This window comes from Papio anubis, chromosome 5, assembly GCF_008728515.1.
Source record: "Papio anubis isolate 15944 chromosome 5, Panubis1.0, whole genome shotgun sequence".
In the NCBI taxonomy this organism is placed as follows: domain Eukaryota; kingdom Metazoa; phylum Chordata; class Mammalia; order Primates; family Cercopithecidae; genus Papio; species Papio anubis.
Genome location: NC_044980.1, coordinates 145,102,006 through 145,123,747, shown reverse-complemented (window position 1 = coordinate 145,123,747; position 21,742 = coordinate 145,102,006). Strand labels below are relative to the sequence as shown.

Genomic DNA, 21,742 nt, shown 5'->3' with positions numbered 1-21,742 from the left:
ATTGCTATAGAACTCTAAGTATATGGCATTTGTCTAGGGGCCAGATAATGGGCAAAGAAAAAAGTATTATTAGAAGCTGGAAGTGTCCATGTGGGGAACTAATAACTTGCCCTTTTGGTTTATAGGTCTCTGGAATGAGAGGATCCTCATATGAATATGACAGAGAGAATAATGTTCTATTTTCTGTTATAAAGAACATCCTGTATATTCTCCAGAGATCCTGGATTTTTAACTTGCAGCTGTGACTGGGCTAGGAATGTTGGGGTACCTGCAATAGGGAAGGGGGAATAGTCTTTTGCCTGCAAGAAAGAATGTTTATGTCCATAGGAGCACAACATATAGTAATTAATTCTAGTTACCAAGTAGCTTTGGCTTTCTCCTCCTAAGCACATGGTGAGATGGTTCTTTGTGCCCTCCTTGGGAGTAGGAGTTCCCATGTAATTGGATTTAGCCCTCAAATATGAATGGAAGTGATCTCTGTCATTCCTCGGCAGAAAATTTAAGTAGGATCCCCTTTGGAATTCTCCTTTGAGAATTATAAAAACACCAGTTGGAACCTAAATTCCAATGTGAGATCAATGTAGGACGGAGGCTACTGGAAAACCCTTGATGACATGTAGAATGAGCAAGAAATAAACCTTTATTTTAATCCACAAAAATTTGGAAATTTTTGTTACTGAAACATAACCTAACCCAAATGACTGATACACTATGTGAGTTTCAACAATTCCCATAATCTGCATGTGCTTCTAATGGCAAGGATAAACAAAGAACCTACCTCGTAGGCAGTATTGTAAAGATTGTGTGTGCTGATACATGTAAAAGCTTACAACAGAGCCTGGAAAGAATAAGTGTTCAACAGGTGTTACCTAGTGTTACTGTTTTTTATTGTATAGATTTTAGTAAATGCTACTGGTACTCCCAAATCATAATCCCTTGGCCCACTTTATTTTAGCTACAACTAGGAAGGATGGCCCTGTGCAAGCTCTGACTTACCCAGGCTGATAGGGTTGCATCATAAGTCTATTTTTCTACTCCATCGCCTTCCCTAACACATGGAAGCCTGTGCAACCCATGAGAAAGAATAGGCCAGAGATATACGGGAGTTATTGCCCCAGGAGCAAACCTCAAACAATAGGGGACAGAAATTGGTGGGTAAATACTCATTTCTTATTTTTCAGGAGTGATTGAGAGGCTCTCTGTTCACTTATCAGGAAATCTCAGTGGAATTGACTCTAAATTATTGTTCTTTGAGGTTTTCTAAACTTTATTTCCCCCTCTGTCCATAGGCGTCACCCAAATATTTTTTCAAATATTTGGAAGTGATCCTTATGCCCCACTTTACTCCTCTGAGTCTTCTTCAGGCAAAACATCTCCACTTGCATCAAACATTACCTACAAGATATTGAGCCCCTTGCTATTCTCACCATCTTCACATAGCTGGTAAGTACAGATGCGAACCTTGGTGACCTGGGGAACAGATGTCTATATACTTTCCTAGAAGCTATTCTGACTTGCTTTACTGCACTGAAAGTTAATTAAAAGCTGGAAGTACTCCTCATTTTAGCAGCTCGAAGAACATCTCCTAGTTTTTAAATCTTGTAATAGTCTTTCAGACCCCAATAAAAAGAAAGACATTACCATTATTAAATTATCATTATTATTCAATTGCATATCCTATTATTAAATACTTGTTTAAATATTATATTATTTAAAATAGTTTACAGTGAATATTTTACCAGGAACTATTTAACTCTCCTAGAAATCCTGTAAAGCAATACTGCTATTTTACTCATTTTACTGATGTAGTAACTGAGACTTACAGAGTTTAATTATGTTCCTTATGGTCACATAGCTAGTAGGAGGCAGAACCAAGATTTGAATCCCAAAGCTACGCTGCAGTCAATGTCTTTATTACCTCTATAGCATCTCCCTGCATTGAGCCTGCTACTACATTCTGTACTAGACATCATCCTGTTTGATTAGACCTACCCTGTCACAATGTGGAAATGCCTTTGAATTTTAGATTTCTTGCCTCATATATTAAGAAATATTGGCTGCACACAGTGGCTCATACCTGCAATCTCAGCACTTTGGGAGGCCAAGGCAGGTGGACCATTTGAGGGCACGAGTTCTAGACCAGCCTGGCCAACATGGCAAAATCCTGTCTCTACTAATAATACACAAATTAGCTGGGCATGGTGGTGCATGACTATAGTCTCAGATACTTGGGAGGCTAAGGCAGGAGAATCGCTTGAACCCAGGAGGCGGAGGTTGCAGTGAGCCAAGATCGTGCCACTGCACTCTAGCCTGGGCAACAAAGTGAGACTCTGTCTCAAAAAAAAAAAAAAACTACAAAACTACAAAACACTGCTGAAAGAAATCATCAATGACACAAACAAATGAAAACACATTCCATGCTCATGGAGAGCAGAATCAATACTGTGAAAATGACCATACTACCTAAAACAATGTACAAATTCAACGCAATCCTCACCAAAATACCACCATCATTCTTCACAGAATTAGAAAAAACAATTCTAAAGCTCATATGGAACCAAAAAAGAGCCACATAGCCAAGACGAGGCTAAGCAAAAAGAATAAATCTGAAGGCATCACACTACTTGATTTCAAACTACACTGTAAGACCATAGTCACCAAAACAGCATGGTACTGGTATAAAAATAGGCACAAAGACCAATGTAACAGAATTGAAAATCCAGACATAAACCTAAATACTTATGGCCAACCAATCTTCAACAAAGCAAACAAAAACATAAAGTGGGGAAAGGACTCCCTTTTCAAAAATGGTGCTGGGATAATTGGCTAGCCACATGTAGGAGAATAAAACTGGATCCTCATCTCTCACCTTATACAAAAATCAACTCAAGAGGGATTAAGGACTTAAAACTAAGACTTGAAACTATAAAAATTCTAGAAGATAACATTGGAAAAACCTTTCTAGACATTGGCTTAGGCGAGAAACTCGACCAAAAACCCAAAAGCAATTGCAATAAAAACAAAGATAAATAGCTGGGAGCTAATTAAACTAAAGAGCTTTTGCACAGCAAAAGGAACAGTCAGCAGAGTAAACAGATAACCCACAGAGTGGAAGAAAATCTTCACAATCTATACATTTGACAAAGGCCTAATATCCAGAATCTACCATGAACTCAAACAAATCAGTAAGAAAAAAACAATCAATCCCATCAAAAAGTGGGCTAAGGACATAAGTAGATAATTCTTAAAAGAAGATAAACAAATGACCAACAAACATATGGGAAAATGCTCAACATCACTAATAATCAGAGAAAGGCAAATCAAAACCACAATGCGATACCACCTTACTCCTGTCCATAATCAAAGCATCAAAAATCAGTAGATGTTGGCATGGATGCGGCAATCAGGGAACATTTCTACACTGCTGGTGGGAATGTAAACTAGTACAGACACTATGGAAAACAGTGTGGAGATTCCTTAAAGAACTAAAAGTAGAACTACCATTTGATCCAGCAATCCCACTACTGGGTGTCTACCCACAGGAAAAGAAGTCATTATTCGGAAAAGATACTTGCACATGCACGTTTATAGCAGCACAATTCACAATAGTAAAATTGTGGAACCAACCTAAATACCCATCAATCAGTGAATGGACAAAGAAACTCTGATATATATATATACACACACACACACACACACACACACACATTTATATATATTCACATATTTATTCATATATATATGAATACTACACAGCCATAAAAAGGAATGAATTAACAGCATTTGCAGTGACCTGGGTGAGATTAGAGACTATTATCCTAAGTGAAGTAACTCAGGAATGGACAAACAAACATCATATGTTCTCACTGATATGTGGGAGCTAAGGTATGAGGATGCAAAGGCATAAGAATGATACAATGAAGGGATTTTAGGGGAAGAGTGGGAGGTGGGTGAGGTATAAAAGACAACAAATATGGTGCAGTGTATACTGCTCGGGTGATGGGTGCACCAGGTTCTCACAAATCTCTACTAAAGAACTTACTCCTGTAACCAAATACCACCTGTACCCCAGTAACTTACAGAAAAATATTTTTGTTAAAAAACAGAAAGAAGTATTTTCCATTTTCCTCAGTGCTAAGTTTATAGTCTGCCACTGTGCACCCTTATAAATTTAATGATCCTTGCATCTAAATGAGACGTTTTCATTAAACTTTTCCTATTTCATTAGAAAAATATGTTAAAGTGTGTTAATAGTGATTTTAACATCAAAACTTGCCTTTAACTAGAGGGCTCTAATTCTGGCTCTGAGATACCTATTAAATGTCTATAATTACTATTAATGTTATTCACCAGTTTTTCCTAGTTTTCCATCTTCTGTGCACTAAGACAGCACTTCCTGACCCTGCTGTGGTTGAATGGGTACATATGATTAACTTTGGTCAATGAGCTGTGAGTAAAAGTGGCAATGAGTTACTTACTTTTGGGCTAGAGCCTATAATTACCTACTTAAGACCATCTAGAGCTCTCTTTTCCTCTATCACAATGATAATCAAAATTCCAGAGAGTGACCACTGCATCAGCCTGGGTTTATGAGTGAGTATAGCATGAGACAGACCCTCAATACATTTGAAGTGCAAGAGAAATAAATCTTTATTATTTAAACCAAGATATGTCAATCATTTGTTACAGAAGCATAAACTATCTTAACTTGAGGGACAGCTTATTCTTCGACAAGTCACTTTTCCTCTCTAATTTTTAATGTCATCGTTTGATTTAACAAATAAAAGGGAAAAAATTAACATTTAGTGAATATCTCTTAAGTATAAGTTGCTTCGTTATATGTAACTTAATTTAGTCTTCTCAATGACTATAAAAGGTATTGTCCCCTGCAAAAATATTCCTAAATCCAAAGAAATCTCTCAACTCCACTACTCATAGAATCCAAGCCACTACTATGTCTTAGGACTAGCCTGTTACCTACCTTCTGTTAAAATTTCTCCCTCATTAATTCTCCAGTGCAAAATATTTTAAAGACTTCTCCCTGCAGTTTGAATCATAGGCAAACTCTCTTCCATGGCCTGTAAGAATTTACATGAACTTGCACCTGCCAGCCACTCCAATCTAATCATTCATGCTTTGCTGACCACTTATTAAATTCCAGTTATTCTGGTCTTCCTGATATTTTTAAAACATATAAGCTTTAAAACATAAAGGTTCTGCCTCAGGACCTTTGCACTTGCAATTGCTTTTGCTGAGTAATACACTTCCCTTAGCTCTTTCATGACTGACTCAGCTAAAGTGACATCTCCTGAGATAAGTTTTCTTTCACCATCCTTGATAAATAATGATTTATCAATTACTATCTGAAATTATATTATTAATTTATTCATTTACTTGTGTGTTTTCAGAATTCCCTACTGTAAGAAAAGCTCCACTAGGGCAGAGACCTTGTCTTGCTTGTACACTGATGTTTCTACAAAGCTTAGAATATTCCCTGGCAAATAGTGAATCCTCAAGAAGTTATTTGTGGAACACAATCGAATCAATGATGCAGATAAGGAAATGAGCCTCTAAGAGTTTGGGTAACTGTCTCCACTTTCCTAAATTTCTATGAGTGTTCCTAATTCTGAAGTCTGTTTGCCTTTTGTTTACAGCAAAGCTCTCCTAAGAGACTGAAGTGTCAGGTAGCAGTCAGAGCTAGGCACTGTGCACGTGCCCTTTCAGGCTTTGGTTTTGGATGCAGTCAAAACCAAAAACTCTCGTTAATCATGTTATCACATTAATCCCCAGAGAACCCTGAATTTCCAGTGGAACAAGATAACTTAAGAAATCTATTGATTTCCTATGTTCATCCTGCTGTACGGCTGACAAGGATTGGTGGAGACTGGTATTCTTTTGCCCACGACCTGCAACTTTGATTTCTATGTCCGCCCAGATTCTCACAATTTTGCAACATGCATTGCTCAAAATGCCCATCCGTGAAGTCAGAGTGGTTTCTTCTGTGTCAGCTCTGCCTTCCCACTCAGAGAGAGGTCTCCGCCTCCTCCCCTGTTCCCTGACACAAAGCCAGCACTCCTCTCTTCCAGTGCAGCCTGACACACTCTCATTGGCCCTCAGCCTGTGAAGGGGAAGGGCTTGTTGTGTCTCTGGGACTCTTCAAAAGGGATCGGCGGTCCAGGCAGCCTAGCGGTCCAGGCAGCCTACCTTTGAGGCTGAAACATTTACTCTCTCCCAGCCTTCCTCACTAAGCCTGTGATTTTCCTGACTGCTTTCTCACTCTCTCTTTTTTTTTTCCTGGCTCAGCTTGAAACAGAGCCTCGTACCAGGGGAGGCTCAGGCCTTGGATTTTAATGTCAGGGATGGAAAAACTTCAGAATGCTTCCTGGATCTACCAGCAGAAACTGAAAGATCCATTCCAGAAACACCTGAACAGCACCGAGGAGTATCTGGCCTTCCTCTGCGGACCTCGGCGCAGCCACTTCTTCCTCCCCGTGTCTGTGGTGTATGTGCCAATTTTTGTGGTGGGGGTCATTGGCAATGTCCTGGTGTGCCTGGTGATTCTGCAGCACCAGGCTATGAAGACGCCCACCAACTACTACCTCTTCAGCCTGGCGGTCTCTGACCTCCTGGTCCTGCTCCTTGGAATGCCCCTGGAGGTCTATGAGATGTGGCGCAACTACCCCTTCTTGTTCGGGCCTGTGGGATGCTACTTCAAGACGGCCCTCTTTGAAACCGTGTGCTTCGCCTCCATCCTCAGCATCACCGCCATCAGCGTGGAGCGCTACGTGGCCATCCTACACCCGTTCCGCGCCAAGTTGGAGAGCACCCGGCGCCGGGCTGTCCGGATCCTCGGCATCGTCTGGGGCTTCTCCATGCTCTTCTCCCTGCCCAACACCAGCATCCACGGCATCAAGTTCCACTACTTCCCCAATGGGTCCCTGGTCCCAGGTTCGGCCACCTGTACGGTCATCAAGCCCATGTGGATCTACAATTTCATCATCCAGGTCACCTCCTTCCTATTCTACTTCCTCCCCATGACTGTCATCAGTGTCCTCTACTACCTCATGGCACTCAGAGTGAGTATCTAGGCTGGCTGGCTTAAGGCAGCATCCCTTCTGTTTTCACAGGCTCAAAGTTCAGAGAAAAACTTAGAATTGGGGAAATTCATAAATGGAAGGGAACAGAGGGAAAATAGAATGAGCTCAGATGGGAAATTAAGACATTAAAGAAATTGCCTCAAATGAGATGAATGGTAACCACAAATATTTATCATTTTCTTTAGCTCGTCTTCTCATATCTAAATAAGATATGGGTTTTCATATCTAAATGTTCCTAAGAACCATCCAGAAAACTTACTTTGGGTAGCAATATGGATACCTCACCCCCAGGAAAATGGGATTCAGTAGGTCTGAGGTGGAGCCTCATTGTAAAAAAGCACATCAGGCGATCTGTCTGGGGTGAGGTGGCCACAGCTTGAGAGACTCCTCCGCATCCTGTTATCACTTTCCAGCCCCCGGCCACTGCCTGCATTGAGATTTTCCTCTACACCAAGTTGGTCTGAGTATAACACAAAATATCAACTATCCCTGACTATTTTATAGTCCCAGATAGGTATTCAGTTTTAAAATCAGACCTTTCCTGTGGCTGCTCTGACCCTTTCATTAAAATGAGGTTGAAACAAAACAAAATAAAACTATATCTATATATATTTATTTATTTATATATAGTTATATATAATATATATATAGTCATATATATTAATGACATGACTGAGATAACTTGAGCTTCTTTTGAGCAGGTGCAGATTGAGAGATAAGGAAGTAAACAGCACATGAGATAGAGTAAAAAAATGTGAATAAGAGTTATCTGAAATTAAGAAAAAGATATCACTTATTTTGCAACATATATAATTAGAGGTTCTTTTCCTATGTTTATGGTGATAAACTGATTTCTTTTTCAGAAGGGGGTGTAATAAATTAACTGAGAGAAACTATTTTTAATAAGGGTAGGAATGAGGCTATGTAATTCCTCTCTGGTATATTCTGCACCCAAATTCATGAAGAGAAAAGTTCTTGACAATGACAATTTTACACCCACTTAAGGGAGGTATTATAGCTTGTGTAGTAAACAGTTATGGGACCATTTAGACTCCCAGATCTACAGCAGACACATAAAATGCCTTTAGGCAAGCCACATGATTCTCCTAGAATTAGTTTTCCCATTTATAAAATGAAAAGGTTACATCAGATCATATGTATGTACCCTCTAGTTCTAACAGTCTATGATTCCTTTTAAAAAAGAAAAAAAAAAAACAACCTGTGAGGTGAAGCAATGTGAGTTTTAAATGAGAGGACAAGCAGACATCACACTCACATTATTTGCTTTGAGATGGCTCTGACATCATATGTTATATGACAACGAATATACTCCTATTTCAGTCCATCTCTGAGAAGCTGATTGTCAGAAGTGAGTGACCAATGGTAGTCCTTTTGAATACCTATTGTCCCTAAGGTGAATAGCAAGGTCTAAGTAGGAAGAACAAATTCTAAGTGTCACAGACATCTGGGCACAAGAGTAAATCTACTTAGGCAGAGAGCTGTGCCAGTCCCCTCCTGGAGGGCTAGCACCTATATTCCCGGAGACATGTACCACCCCACACTAGCTCACAGCCATGTCTTAAGAATGTCCTGCAATTCTCACTCAAGCGAAAAGACTTCTATACAACTCCAAAGAAAGTCCTATGAGAAACACCCACCCAGAACTTAGTATTATCTCATCCAATACCAAAGAATCACCTATTTTGGGTCAATTTGGGAAAAATATTTAACTTTGAGTAGGAAATGCACATTTCCTCTTCCAATCTGTTACAATCAGTTTCATTGTGTTTTATTATCAAAAGTCCATGGCTACCTTGTATCAGGCGCTAAGTGACAGCTCAAACAGAAGTTTAAAAACCACCCTGGTTTGCTTTGGGTATGTAATGCAACTTTTGATAGCCTGTTTTCAGGAAGGATGAGCTGTTATCCAGGGTACCAGAAGACACCAGGAAAGAAACTAACTGCTTAAAAGTCACTCCTAGAAGAATTTTAAAATCTCTATACTGAAAGTCAGGAAAAGTAGACCCTATTCTGTGTCACTGACCTGAGGACCTTTATGTACAATATACCTGTAGCCTGAAATGTTCCTAGTGTCTGCCACCACTACCCTTTTGCCTTTCTAACCCTCATTTATTCTTTATGTCCTACTTCAATCACACTTCCTCAGGGAAGCTCTCCCAGATTTCCTGAGCATTCCTGTTTCCTGTTGTAGGTGCTCACGACTCAGTGATTTTCCTTCATTACAATTTACAATTCCATACTTATGGATTCCTTAATTAATTTTTTTCTCCCCAACTAGACTGTAAGCTCAGTGAATGAATGAGGCTAAATTACTTCCTTCGTTGCCGGGCTTTAGCTTCTCTACCTTTAAAACAAAGACTTGTAAATATTATCTCAAAGAGATATAAGCAATCCTAATGATTGTTAAGTAACTGACTCTGTTGGAAAGTTTGAAGGTGTGATTGACTCTGGGACCCACTGCTTTCAGAAGGCAGCAAGTCTAAGACTAATGAAATCAGAGGACCAGGGAAGAAGGAGGAAACCCGTATCTGTGCTCATAGCTCAGCATTCAGTCACACTGCATCATTCCAGGACAGAGCCACCACTGAGCTGCTCTCCAGGATTTGAACATTATAGAGATAGAAAATAGACAATTCTAGGGCAAGTTCCTCCACATCTGGGAGGAAGTTCTAGTGACAGTCTGATTTAGTTCTTACATCTCCTGCATGCTGCATTCATGATTGAGGTAGTGAGGATGGATGTATGAATTGCAGCAGAATTCAACCATGCCAACACAGGGTTGCACTGATTTTTTTTTTTTAATAAATAGATTGTGTTAAGATTATAGAGATATTTACACAAAACCTATAATCTTTGTATTCTGAAACTAAGTCCCACAAACTATATAAATGAACATCTGGTGGAGTGATTTCAAGCAGTATAAACAACTGATCAGCATAATGTATCAACCTGAATAATAACCTCACGAACCTCCCTTTCACTTTTCTCTTATGTAGCTAATGAAGGTAATCACGATTTTTAGTAATCACACTATTTAGTAATAGTAATCACAACTTTTAATAATCACAATATTTAGTAATAGTAATCACAATTTTTCACTCCTCCTTTTGTAACCTGAGTTGTAAAATAAAAGTTTTGGGGTGGGGAAGGATAATGAATGGTTGAGTATCTACTTTACTAAACATCTGTAGGGAAGTGAAATTATTCAATGATAAAGCAGCATTTAATATTGTCTAGACTAACTGTTTTGATTGTATTCTATTCTGCCAACCACTCCAAATTCTGTTCGAACAATGTACACCATACATAAGTAATCAATTTTTCACTCTTCCTCTGGTTGGCTAGTTGTGTCACTAGAAACTAAGGAAGCTGCAAGATAAGCAACAATTCATCAGCACATGATTTTCTTTTTAGTGTAAACTATGCTGCTACAGGAAGCCTGTTCATAAAAACATTGTGTAAACTATTTGTTTGATGTTTGATTTTTTAAAAATTGTTCTTTGGGGTGGAGAAATTACCATTGAGAATTGTTAAACACAAGGCAGGAAGTGACTAATATATCTCAATATTTTTTATTGTTGTTAATTATGGACTGAAATAAAATAATAGAATAACTTCATCTTGTAAAAACCACAATCTTTTTAAATGGCATAAAATAATTAGAACCTTTAATAGATTTAATCTAAGATGAGTTAGTAAAGTTTGAAGTTTGATGCATTGCTCTAACCTTGAATGTGTTTTTCTTCTCAGTGTATCTGCCTTCTTCTTTGTATCTGTACAGGCACTCCCTGTGAGCGAGTGGTAACAATGAGAAAAGAATTTCTAAAAGGGACTCAGTACTCCATAAAAGTAACCTCACATATATAAACAAACAACTCTATTTTTTAAAAATCAGTTTTTCTGATGTCTGTTTAGTATGCTCTGGATAATAATCAGAATCACCATAATAGCAGTAATATACAACTTGCTGAGTATCATGTGCCAGGCACTGAGATAAGCACTCTACCTGTATGACTTTGTTTTACTATTGCATTAATAATACTTTTCACCTTCAGATTTTTCCTGTCTAGTCCTAAGTTCACAGAGTCTTTAATCCTTTACTTTATGAAGACACAGATACATGTAGAACACTCCAATATATTCAAGAGACAAATGGCCAGGTTTATACGTTATCCAAGAGGATTCTTTAGATCCTATGTGGTCCTGAGTGCTACCTAACTGCAAGGAGCATATATGTTTGTTAGGAAGACTGGATATGGATTTGCTGAAGTTTAGAGGCAACGTTTAATGACCCACTCTTCCAAGTCTATTTAATTTTAAATACCTTTTCTGAAATATTCCTTCAAAATGCTATCCAGCCCAGGAAGATTATTGCTTCTTATAGCAGTTTGTTCCATTATTGCACATAATCAATATTTATTTCTTACCTTGAATTAGAATCTATCTACCTGTAACTAAACAGATTGATTCTAATCTACTGCCATTACTGTATAAAATAAGTTAAATTTTCGTTCCACCTGACGGCTTCAATCAATTAGCCCGGACTTTTTACATTGCCAATGAGAGACTCCAACCCTGGGTAAATCCCAAAGGGAGCATAGACATGAAAACTTCAGAAGCAGAGCTAGCTCTTGGTGAAGATTCATTAAATAAAACACACACTCTCATTATAAACCTAGCTTTATTTCTGTTTCTTTGCTTTTTTTGTCCATGGTGTTGGTTTCAACCTCAAACTGCACACAGTCATCTTTTGGTGGCTCCAAGCACTTTTTCTTTGTGGTAAAAAAAAATAACTTTTGTAATTCCAGATCTCATATGCAGAGAAGGACTCCCTCTGGCAGCCCCAATAAAAAATAAATAAAAACTTGCATCTTCAGAAGTATAAGCAAATATCTGAAATCTCATTGGTCCCCATTATTCAATCATTGTGACTGGAGGATAAGACAAGCTGATTGGCTAAATTGTTTAGGGAGTATACCTGGAGCTGAAGTTGAGTGACACCTCTATCCAAATTAAAGATTAAGAATGGGGAAGGAGTACATTCCCTAAGGGAGAATTAGGGTACTATTAGTAAGAGAAGAAAGAAGTAAATGATAGAGAATCAATGGGCAAATATATATTCACTATGTACTATACTAACTTCTGGATATTTGATGGTATTTTATCACGAGTCCTTAAAGCTTCCTTTATTTGGCCAACATCCCCACAAATTAAAAAATGTGTAGAATAAAGAGAAAAACTTCTACAACTGGATGAATGATGTAGATCTTCAGTGTTGTGGAAGTTCAAAGGAAGAAGAAGACAGTGGGCTAAAGTGGCTGTCAAAATCTTTTGGGAACAGGCAGGACTTGAACTGAACAAGGAAGACTGTGCATACAAGTAGTGTTGATAGCTGAAAGTTTCAAATGTTACATCAAGGATCTCCATATCTTCCAACAAGGATGAATACATTTTAAACATCTTAACTCAGAAACACATATACTCTTTTCAGTAATTAATATTACTGTAATATTAAAACAACATTTCCCAGTTTGTGTTTGTCAAAATGGTACAAGGTAATCCACTGAAAACGGTTGGGGAAAATATTGTTTAGTCAAAGAAACACTACCTTTCTTTTGGCTAAGATGTGAGTAGGCGATGTGAGTGTGGAAGGTAGACAGGGGGTTAAGTGGAAAGTTGATACACTGTCCCCCTTGAAAATTCATAATGCCCATCACCATATTTAAGTCTCTGAGAAGATCCACAATAAATACTGGAGGCGAGAAGAATTCCTGTTTTTGTTTTCTACTATTTATCCAGCACATAGCAGAGGGATTTCACTTTAACAGATGTCTAATAATTATGAATGAGTGAATGAATAGATTGAAAAGCCTGTCTAACTTTTCTTGAACTTCAGAATTTTACATTTTTCATGGAACACCTATTAACATGCTACACAGCCAGCGCTCCACGTAACTGTATATGAAACATGATTGTGCTACTACTTGGCCACAATCATTTATCCAGTTGAGTAGATGACCTGCATCCAATGCCACCTTCAACATACTGTTAAACATTTAACATATTCTTACATTTCTCTAGGTCCCAGTTCTTCTGTGTTCAAAATGAGTGTTTGAGTTATGTTTCTCAGATTTTAACAGGAGGGAAAAATGTTTCTCTTTCTTACCATCTCTCCCAACTTACTTCCCTTTTAGCTAAAGAAAGACAAATCACTTGAGGCACATGAAGGGAATGCAAATATTCAAAGACCCTGCAGAAAATCAGTCAACAAGATGCTGTGTAAGTGCTCCATTTTGGTTTTTGTTTTGTTTTGTTCACAAGAGCAAAGGAGTTACATTTGGTATTAACTAAATGCTGCTGGGGGTAGGTTCCAATTTACCCTGAAACCGTATTTATGAGAGTAGATTAAGATCAAGGAGCAAAGGGGAGAGAGATATATATATATATATATAATGAAGACACCTCCTTAATGGTCTATATCAATGCTAGGTGATCTATCTTCCTTTGCTTCTTCAAGCTTCTAGGACCTGTCTGTTTTGTTTCATTTTCGGTTTTGAACCCTCAAAACAACACGCTCAATTTTATCCACTGACATACAATCTGTGTGGTGTTTTGTAAATTACATTCACTTTCTCAGCCTTTGAGCCTCACTTTCCCCCTCTGTGAAATGAACAGGATTTTAACCTATTTGTATTATGGATTTCTTTTAAAATATGATGAAAGCTGTAGACTCTCCATTCCAAAAAAAAAAAAAGAATGAATATGCATACACAAAAGATTTTACAATCAATTTCAGGAGGTCATGAACCAACCCCTGATACTCATAGACTCTACGGGATCTTTTAGTTCCAGATTAAGAACATCTGGCAAGCTTCTCCAAGTAGCCATTTCACATATGACATTGTATAACTTTGTTTCAAACAGTATACTTTTGAATAAATAAGACCTTTTTAAAAATTCACTTACTGAGCCACAGTCTCCCAAAAGAATGCTATAAAAATATATGATGCAGTACTACTGTATGAGAGTTACTGATGAGGGAAAGGAGATTTATAATATATTTTGCAAATCAAAATCTAAAGTTTAGAAGCAATGAATCATCCAGGCTAATATGCATATGAAACATTCACTGTAACTATACAGCATTTCTGAACAAAAAATAAACTGTGAAGTCCCTGAAGTGGGTCTTCTCGATTGTAAGAGTTATTTCTTGGAAATATTTTAGCCCCTCCTGGCACTTGACTTTCTCTATTAAGAAACATAGTTTCTTCATTATCCCTACCCTTTTCTCCTTGGTCATAATCTACTCTCACAAAAAAAAAAAAAAAAAAAAAAAAAAAAAAAAAAACCATGAAGTTCACTCATATTAAAATCACAATAACAGAATATGCTATAAAGATTTTGCCTTGGTATGGGGTTCAACTTTAACAGGAATTAAAGTTGTTTGTTGTTGTTGTTGTTGTTTTTGAGATGGAGTCTTTCCCTATTGCCCAGGCTGGAGTACAGTGGCATCTCAGCTCACTGTAACCTCTGCCTCCCAGGTTCAAGCAATTCTCCTGCCTCAGCCTCCCGAGTAGCTGGGATTACAGGCGTGTGCAACCACACCTGGCTGATTTCTGTATTTTTAGTAGAGATGGGGTTTCACCATGTTGGCCAGGCTGTTCTTGAACTCCTGACCTCAGGTGATCCACCCCTTGGCCACCCAAAGTGCTGGGATTATAGGCCTGAGCCACCATGCCTGTCAGGAATTAAAGTTTTAATTAAAGGGAATTGTAGGCAGTAGTGAACAGATTAGGGACTTTTCTTGGGTTAGCAAATTCAGTAGAAACCTACAGATATCTTTGAAACCATACCACACAGGCAAACAGCTTACTCTGAATGTGTTTAATGCCAACAGGAAATGTATGTATAATACTATTTACTATGAAAACTTCATATCTGTACACAAGTACAGAAAACTGTAAAATGAATACCCCTGTACCCATCACCCAGTTTCAGAAAGTATCACCTCATAGCTAATCTTGTTTCATGTATACCCTTATCTTTCCCCCAGCCCCAAAAGATTATCTTTAGGCAAATCCCAAGCATCATGTCTAGCAAAGGAAAGTATTTACAACTTTAAAAGGAAAAAGAAAAAGTTTGTATGTGTGTGTGTTTAAATTTGTGGTGCTTAAATGCCCCAAAGAGAAACTACAGTAACACCAGTCTCTGTTTTGGTAGGTGAAAATAAGAGATTGGAAGGAATTCTGTGCTGTAGCAATTTATAATATGACAGACACATCCCTTCCAATCAAAAGATACTTGTAAAGTACTATTATGCTTGTGGTTGTTTGATCTCTTCCTTCTCCTTGCCTACCCATTACAGAATTTTAAATTACTGACTTCAGAAAAATTTCTAATTATTCCTATAATAACAAGATGAATTTATATATACATTTAACAGTTTATTATTTATCTTTTACAATAAGATGTTTTCAGGACTTTGAAATAAATTAAGTACTATTTTAAATGTTCTAAAAAGTTTTACATTATACAAGAAATCTTGTATAATCTTACGGAAAACTGATCCTAGATCTTAGACAATTCATTCTTGTGTTTTAAATGTTTTGTACTGAGGCTCTTTGGGATCTAGTTTGCCTCTATAACTGTTACAGTTTAACAAAGTTGAAGGGAAAAACTGCTAGAAGAAATTATTGACTCAGAGTGAGCATTGTATACCTATCCTTGCACAGACTGCCTTCTGCTCTCCCATTTATCATCCATTTTCAGTTATCTTGGTCTTAGTGTTTGCTATCTGTTGGGCCCCATTCCACATTGACCGACTCTTCTTCAGCTTTGTGGAGGAGTGGACTGAATCCCTGGCTGCTGTGTTCAACCTCGTCCATGTGGTGTCAGGTAAAACCTTAGCTGAATTTGGTGCATGACTAGTATTCAGGTAACAGCAACTTCTTCATCTTGCTTAAATGCCTAAGTACTCCAATTTATCACAGGGATCTGCCATGCTATAATGAAGACATTCGATTTTTCTTTTATTCAAAAGATTGATTATGTTTGGTACTGGTCCAAATACATATATACCAGATCACTATTTTCAAGGCTACTTTATAGAAAACCTCAACTCCAACTGTGATGATTACAGAAGGAAAATGGTCAAGGAGTGATTCCTTTGATTATGCTCCAAATGGCCATGCAATTAAGTTGGTTCTTATTTGGTAAACATCCATGTTCCTGAAATCTCATATTGCCTTTGGTAAGTATTATATCCTCACGAAGGAAAACCAAAAGGTATTCATAGGTCACCAAGTTCTCCTTTTAGACTACTGTGACTCTGCTTGTTGAGGATACTATAGTATATTGTGGAAAGCATGCTGGAAAGGTCAGTAAGTCAGTTGACCTGGATTTGTACCCCAATTTCACCATTGCTATTCTGAGTGATCTGCAGAACATGGCTGCCTTCACACCAAAGTTTCCTCAACTGTAAAATGGCAATAATGCCTCCTGTAGACAAACCATGGACTGATGGTAAGAAGCAAATGCAGTAATAGACATTAAGGAGCTCTTTAAGCTGTAACTGCTGTATATCTTTCTATAATCATCAAAAGGTCATTAGGTGGGTATTATGATTAACATCGTATAGTCAAAAGTAAAACACTTCCACAAGAAGAAATGATTTGCCCTAAGGCACTTAGCTAACAAATAATACACCCAAGTCACCTAACTTCAAGTTCAGTGTTCTTTCTACTAAAATGGAGCAGAGAATGGCCACCCAATTTCTTCTTTCTCAGTCAGTGACAGCTAACTCAGTGTTAGCCTTAGGCTCAGACCTCTTCTGTCCTCCCACCTCTCCTGGTCACTGGCTGATTCTGTGGTCTCATTAGATTATCGAAGATATCACTGGAAAGGAAAGATAAAGTCAGCTTTTATAAATTAAGCTCCAGATGTGCACAAAGTAGAAACAATGACATCTATACTGAATATCATGTATATTATCTATTTTCTGTCACCCTCTTTTTTGTACTCAGCAGGCCTAATGTATAGCTTATTCTTGGACATTAGCACTTTCCTGTTCAACCATTTGCAACCAAAGCTCAAAAATATGTATACCTCTCAGTTTATCCTTTTGGTTAATCTGCAGAAAACAGAAACATTTAAATAAATGAGAAAGCACTACAAGGTCAAATGAGACTTGACTAGTTGACCACATATCTCTGGATGCATCAGGGCAATTATCTTAAGATTTTCAAGTTATAGCTTTAATAATGATATGATCCTGTTCAGATACTATCTCCCCCTTTTTTATATTAGCACACTAGATTATGTCTAAATCTCTTAAACCCTACAGAAAATGCCCCCAACTTGCCTTTTAATCCCCCAACTTTTATTATTTTTATTCATAGACCATCTACTTATCAAACTGGTAATTAGAGAGTTCTCCACGTTATTCCTGCACCATGTGGCCATTCCTGCCTCTGAATATTTGTGCGTGCTATGCCCTGAACCTGCATCACCCTCTCCTATCTTCCTTAACGATCTCTTACCCATTTTGAGGTCTGGCTAGGGTTCAATCACTCCCCACTAAATCTTTTATGACCACCACAGTCCTTGTGTTTCTGCTATTATGTGAATTGCTATAGCATGATTTGTTATCTAATATTTGTTTTTAACAGATACTGCTTGGTATTGTTGTATTGTTAATTATTTAATTTACTCATAAATCTTGTCTCTGTAGTACCGTTCCAAGATCTTGGAGAACAAAGTCTAAATTCACTATCTCCCAATGTGCCTTGAAGTTCGTGGCACATAAGAGTTAAATCAATATTTATTTTCTGAATGAACTAATAGTATTAATACATGGAAATGTTCTCCTTTAATATTCTTCCATGTTTATTCTGTAAACAAGGCATATAGCACTCTGAATGTCCTGAACCACATAAATAAGGACAACAAGGAACCCGTTGGCAATAGTACCCATCACTTGTTTTACATTCTTAGCCATTCTCAGCCTCTTTGTGGATGGTATCTTAACTTTACCCTCGCAATAATCCAGAGAGGTGAGTTGGGCTGGAAATTGCATTCCCATTTTACAGAGAAAGAAACTGAAGTGCCAGGGTTTGTCTAAGGCCACAGGATATGTGAGGGCCAAGATCAGAAACTAGGTCCTCTGATTCCCAAACTTGAGCTCATTCTGGGCTTTAGAGAAATAAATTTTTAAAAGACAATAAAGGAAGAGTGTATTCCAAACAGGAAAATGACAACATGAAGGGTAATTGGTAGAGGAAATAAATGGTAAAATACAATTCTTCAAAAGGTAGAGGAACCATCAAGGGAAAAGGGTAGGTAGGAGCAGCACACTAAGGAATATTTCTTTGAAGCCATATCTTAGCATTATAAGGAGTCTCAGCAGGGACTAAGCCTTGGCTGATTTACCTTCTTCCACTACTTGCAATTCCAAATTATAGATTTAAGTAAAACTCCAATGAGATACAAACATTTCTCTTCCCTCTGATATTTAAGCATCTTTCATTCGTGTTATGGAAACATGTTCTTTAATTAAACAAGTAGGGATCAAAGAAAGTTGCTGAACATCTCAGAGAGATCCCATGCCAGCCTAAATTACTCCAAGACTCTTTAATCTTTGTGTTTGATTGCTTAGTGCACAGGTGGAAGATCTATTAAGAGTATTTTGTATTCTCAATTAGAGGCTTATATGTATTATCACTTCCAAAAGAGGCAATCACAGGGATTTTAGGCCTTTGTAAATATGTATGCTTCTCCCTTCATGCCTGTCACTCAGGTTCTTCTCAGCACATCTTTTTAAATCTCCTGCATTCCAGGTGTCTTATTCTACCTGAGCTCAGCTGTCAACCCCATTATCTATAACCTACTGTCTCGCCGCTTCCAGGCAGCATTCCAGAATGTGATCTCTTCTTTCCACAAACAGTGGCACTCCCAGCGTGACCCACAGGTGCCACCTGCCCAGCGGAACATCTTCCTGACACAATGCCACTTTGTGGAGCTAACCGAAGATATAGGTCCCCAGTTCCCATGTCAGTCATCCATGCACAACTCTCACCTCTCAACAGCCCTCTCTAGTGAACAGATGTCATGAAGAAACTATCAAAGCTACCACTTTCACAAAACCTGAATTCTTTCAGAGCTGACTTTCCTCTATGCCTCAGAACTTCAGAGAGGAACATCCCATAATGTATGCCTTCTTATATGATATTAGAGAAGTAGAATGGCTCCTACAACTCATGTAACAATTGCTAGTTTTTGTGTTTGTTTGTTTGTTTTTTTAATAAATGTGAAAACTCAGAGTTAGATCTGGGTTCAAAACCCAGAACTGTCTGATTTTTAGTTCTCTTTTCATTATTCTAACTGCCTTGTGCCTCTCACTAGTTCATGCCAAGAACATGACTGGAAAAGCATGGCACCTATACCTTGATTAATTTCCATTATTGGAATTGGTTTGTCCTGAGTCATCTACATTCCAAGTCAGACTGTCACTCCTGCTACCAATGGCCACTGTAAGCCAAAGAAGGAAGATGTGTACATACTGTTCTACTTTATGTGATGTGAGAAGCCCACATCAGTGTCCCTTGGCAGCAGTCTACAGGCGTACCTTGTTTTATTATGCTTAATTTTATTATGCTTCTCAAATATTGCACTTTTTAAAAAATTGAAAGTTTGTGGCAACGCTCTGGCACCTTTCTTCCCAAAAGCATGTGCTCACTTCATGTCTCTGTGTCAATTTTCATAATTGTAACAATAAACTTTATTATTATTCTATGCGCTTATGGTGACCCGTGGTCAGTGATCTCTGATATTACTATTGTAATTATTTTGGGAAACCTATGAACTGCTTCCATAGAAGATGGAGAGCTTAATAAATATTGTGTTGTTCTGACTGTTCCACCCACCAGCCATTCCCCATCTTGGTCCCTCTCCATGGGCCTATTCCTATTTGTCCCTATTCCCTGAGACAAAACAATATTAAAATAAGGCCAGTTAAGAACCCTACAATGGCCTCTAAGTGTAAGTGAAAGGAAGAGTGGCAAGTCTCTCACTTTAAATCAAAAGCTAGAAAGGATTAAGCTTAGTGAGTATGTAAAAAAACTCAGACAGGCTTAAAGCTATGCCTCTTGTAGCTGTTAGCCAAGTTTTGAATACAAAGGAAAAGCTCTTAAAGGAATTTAAAAGTTCTACTCTAGTGAACACATAAATTATTGTAAGAAAACAAAACACCTTTATTGCTGATACAAAGAAAGTTTGAGTGGTCTGGATAGAAGATCAAACCAGTCACAACATTCCCTTAAGCCAAAGCCTAATTCACAGCAAGGCCCTAACTCTCTTCAATTCTATGAAGAAAGAGAGAGCCGAGAAAGATGCAGTAGAAAAGTTGGACGCTAGCAGAGGTTGGTTCATGAGGTTTAAAGAAAAAAGCCATTCTCCATAACATAAAAGAGCAAACTGAAACATCAAGTGCTGATGTAGAAGCTGCAGCAAGTTATCCAGAAGTTACAGCTAAGATAATTGATGAAGTTGGCTACAGAAAAAAAAAAAGATTTTTAATGTAGATGAAACAGGTTTATCTTGGAAGAAGATGCCATCTAACTAAGGCTTTTATACCTAGAGAGAAGTTAATGTCTGACTTCAAAGCTTCAAAGAACAGGCTGACTCTTGTTTGGGGATAATGCAGCTGGTGACCTGAAGTTGAAGCCAATGCTCATTCACCATTCTGAAAATCCTAGGGCCCTTAAGAATTATGCTAAATCTATTCTGTGCTCTATAAATGGGAAAATGAAACCAGGATAACAGCACATCTGCTGACAGCATGGTTTACTGAATATTTTAAGCCCACTGTTGAGACTTACTGCTCGAAATAAAGGTTCCTTTCTAAATATTACTGCTTATGGATAATGCACCTACCTATTCACCCAAGAGCTGTGATGGAGTTGTACAAGGATATTAATGTTGTTTTCATGCCTGTGAACACAACATTCATTCTGCAGCCCATGGATCAAGGAATAATTTCAACTCTGAGAAACATATTTCCATGAGGTGGTAGCTGCCATAGTGATTCCTCTGATGGATCTGGGCAATGTAAACTGATCCTTCTGAAAAGAATTCCCCATTCTAGATGCAACTAAGAACATTAATGATTCATGGGAGGAAGTCAAAATACCAGCATTAATAGGAGTTTGAAGGAAGTTGCTTCCAACATTCATGAATAATTTTGAGGGGTTCAAGACTTCAGTGGAGGAAGTAACCACAAATATGGTAGAAATAGCTAGATAACTAGATTGGAAGTTGAGCCCAAAGATGTTAATGAATTGCTGCAACCTCATCATGAAACTTGAACAAATGAGAGGTTGCTTCTTATGGATGAGCAAAGAGAATGGTTTCTTGAGATGGAACTACCACTAGTGAAGATGCTGTGAACATTGTTGAAATGACAACAAATGATTTAGAATATTCTATAAACTGACAATAAAAGAGCTGCAGAGTTGAAGAGGATTGATTTCCAGTTTGAAAGAAGTTCTCTTGTGGGTGAAATGCTATCAAACAGCATTGCATGCTACAGAGAAATCTTTCATGAAAGTAAAAGTCATTGGATGCAGCAA

At 37.9% G+C, this 21,742-nt stretch overlaps 1 protein-coding gene across 1 annotated transcript; it reads left to right on the top strand.

Moving 5' to 3' along the window:
- The first annotated feature begins 6,181 nt into the window (after nt 1-6,181).
- NMUR2 (neuromedin U receptor 2) lies at nt 6,182-19,921 on the top strand. The gene is made up of 4 exons (XM_003900404.5): nt 6,182-7,076; nt 13,313-13,397; nt 15,888-16,013; nt 18,953-19,921. Exons 1-4 carry the CDS (start codon nt 6,351-6,353, stop codon nt 19,225-19,227), a joined length of 1,212 nt encoding a protein of 403 aa, XP_003900453.1. The 5' UTR covers nt 6,182-6,350; the 3' UTR covers nt 19,228-19,921.
- Nucleotides 19,922-21,742: the final 1,821 nt, after the last annotated feature.

Coding starts and splice junctions, on each gene's coding strand:
- NMUR2 (XM_003900404.5), top strand. CDS start 6,351: ATGTCAGGGATGGAAAAACTTCAGAATGCTTCCTGGATCTACCAGCAG. Junction 13,398..15,887: donor ATCAGTCAACAAGATGCTGT/GTAAGTGCTCCA, acceptor ATCCATTTTCAG/TTATCTTGGTCTTAGTGTTT. Junction 16,014..18,952: donor CCTCGTCCATGTGGTGTCAG/GTAAAACCTTAG, acceptor CCTGCATTCCAG/GTGTCTTATTCTACCTGAGC.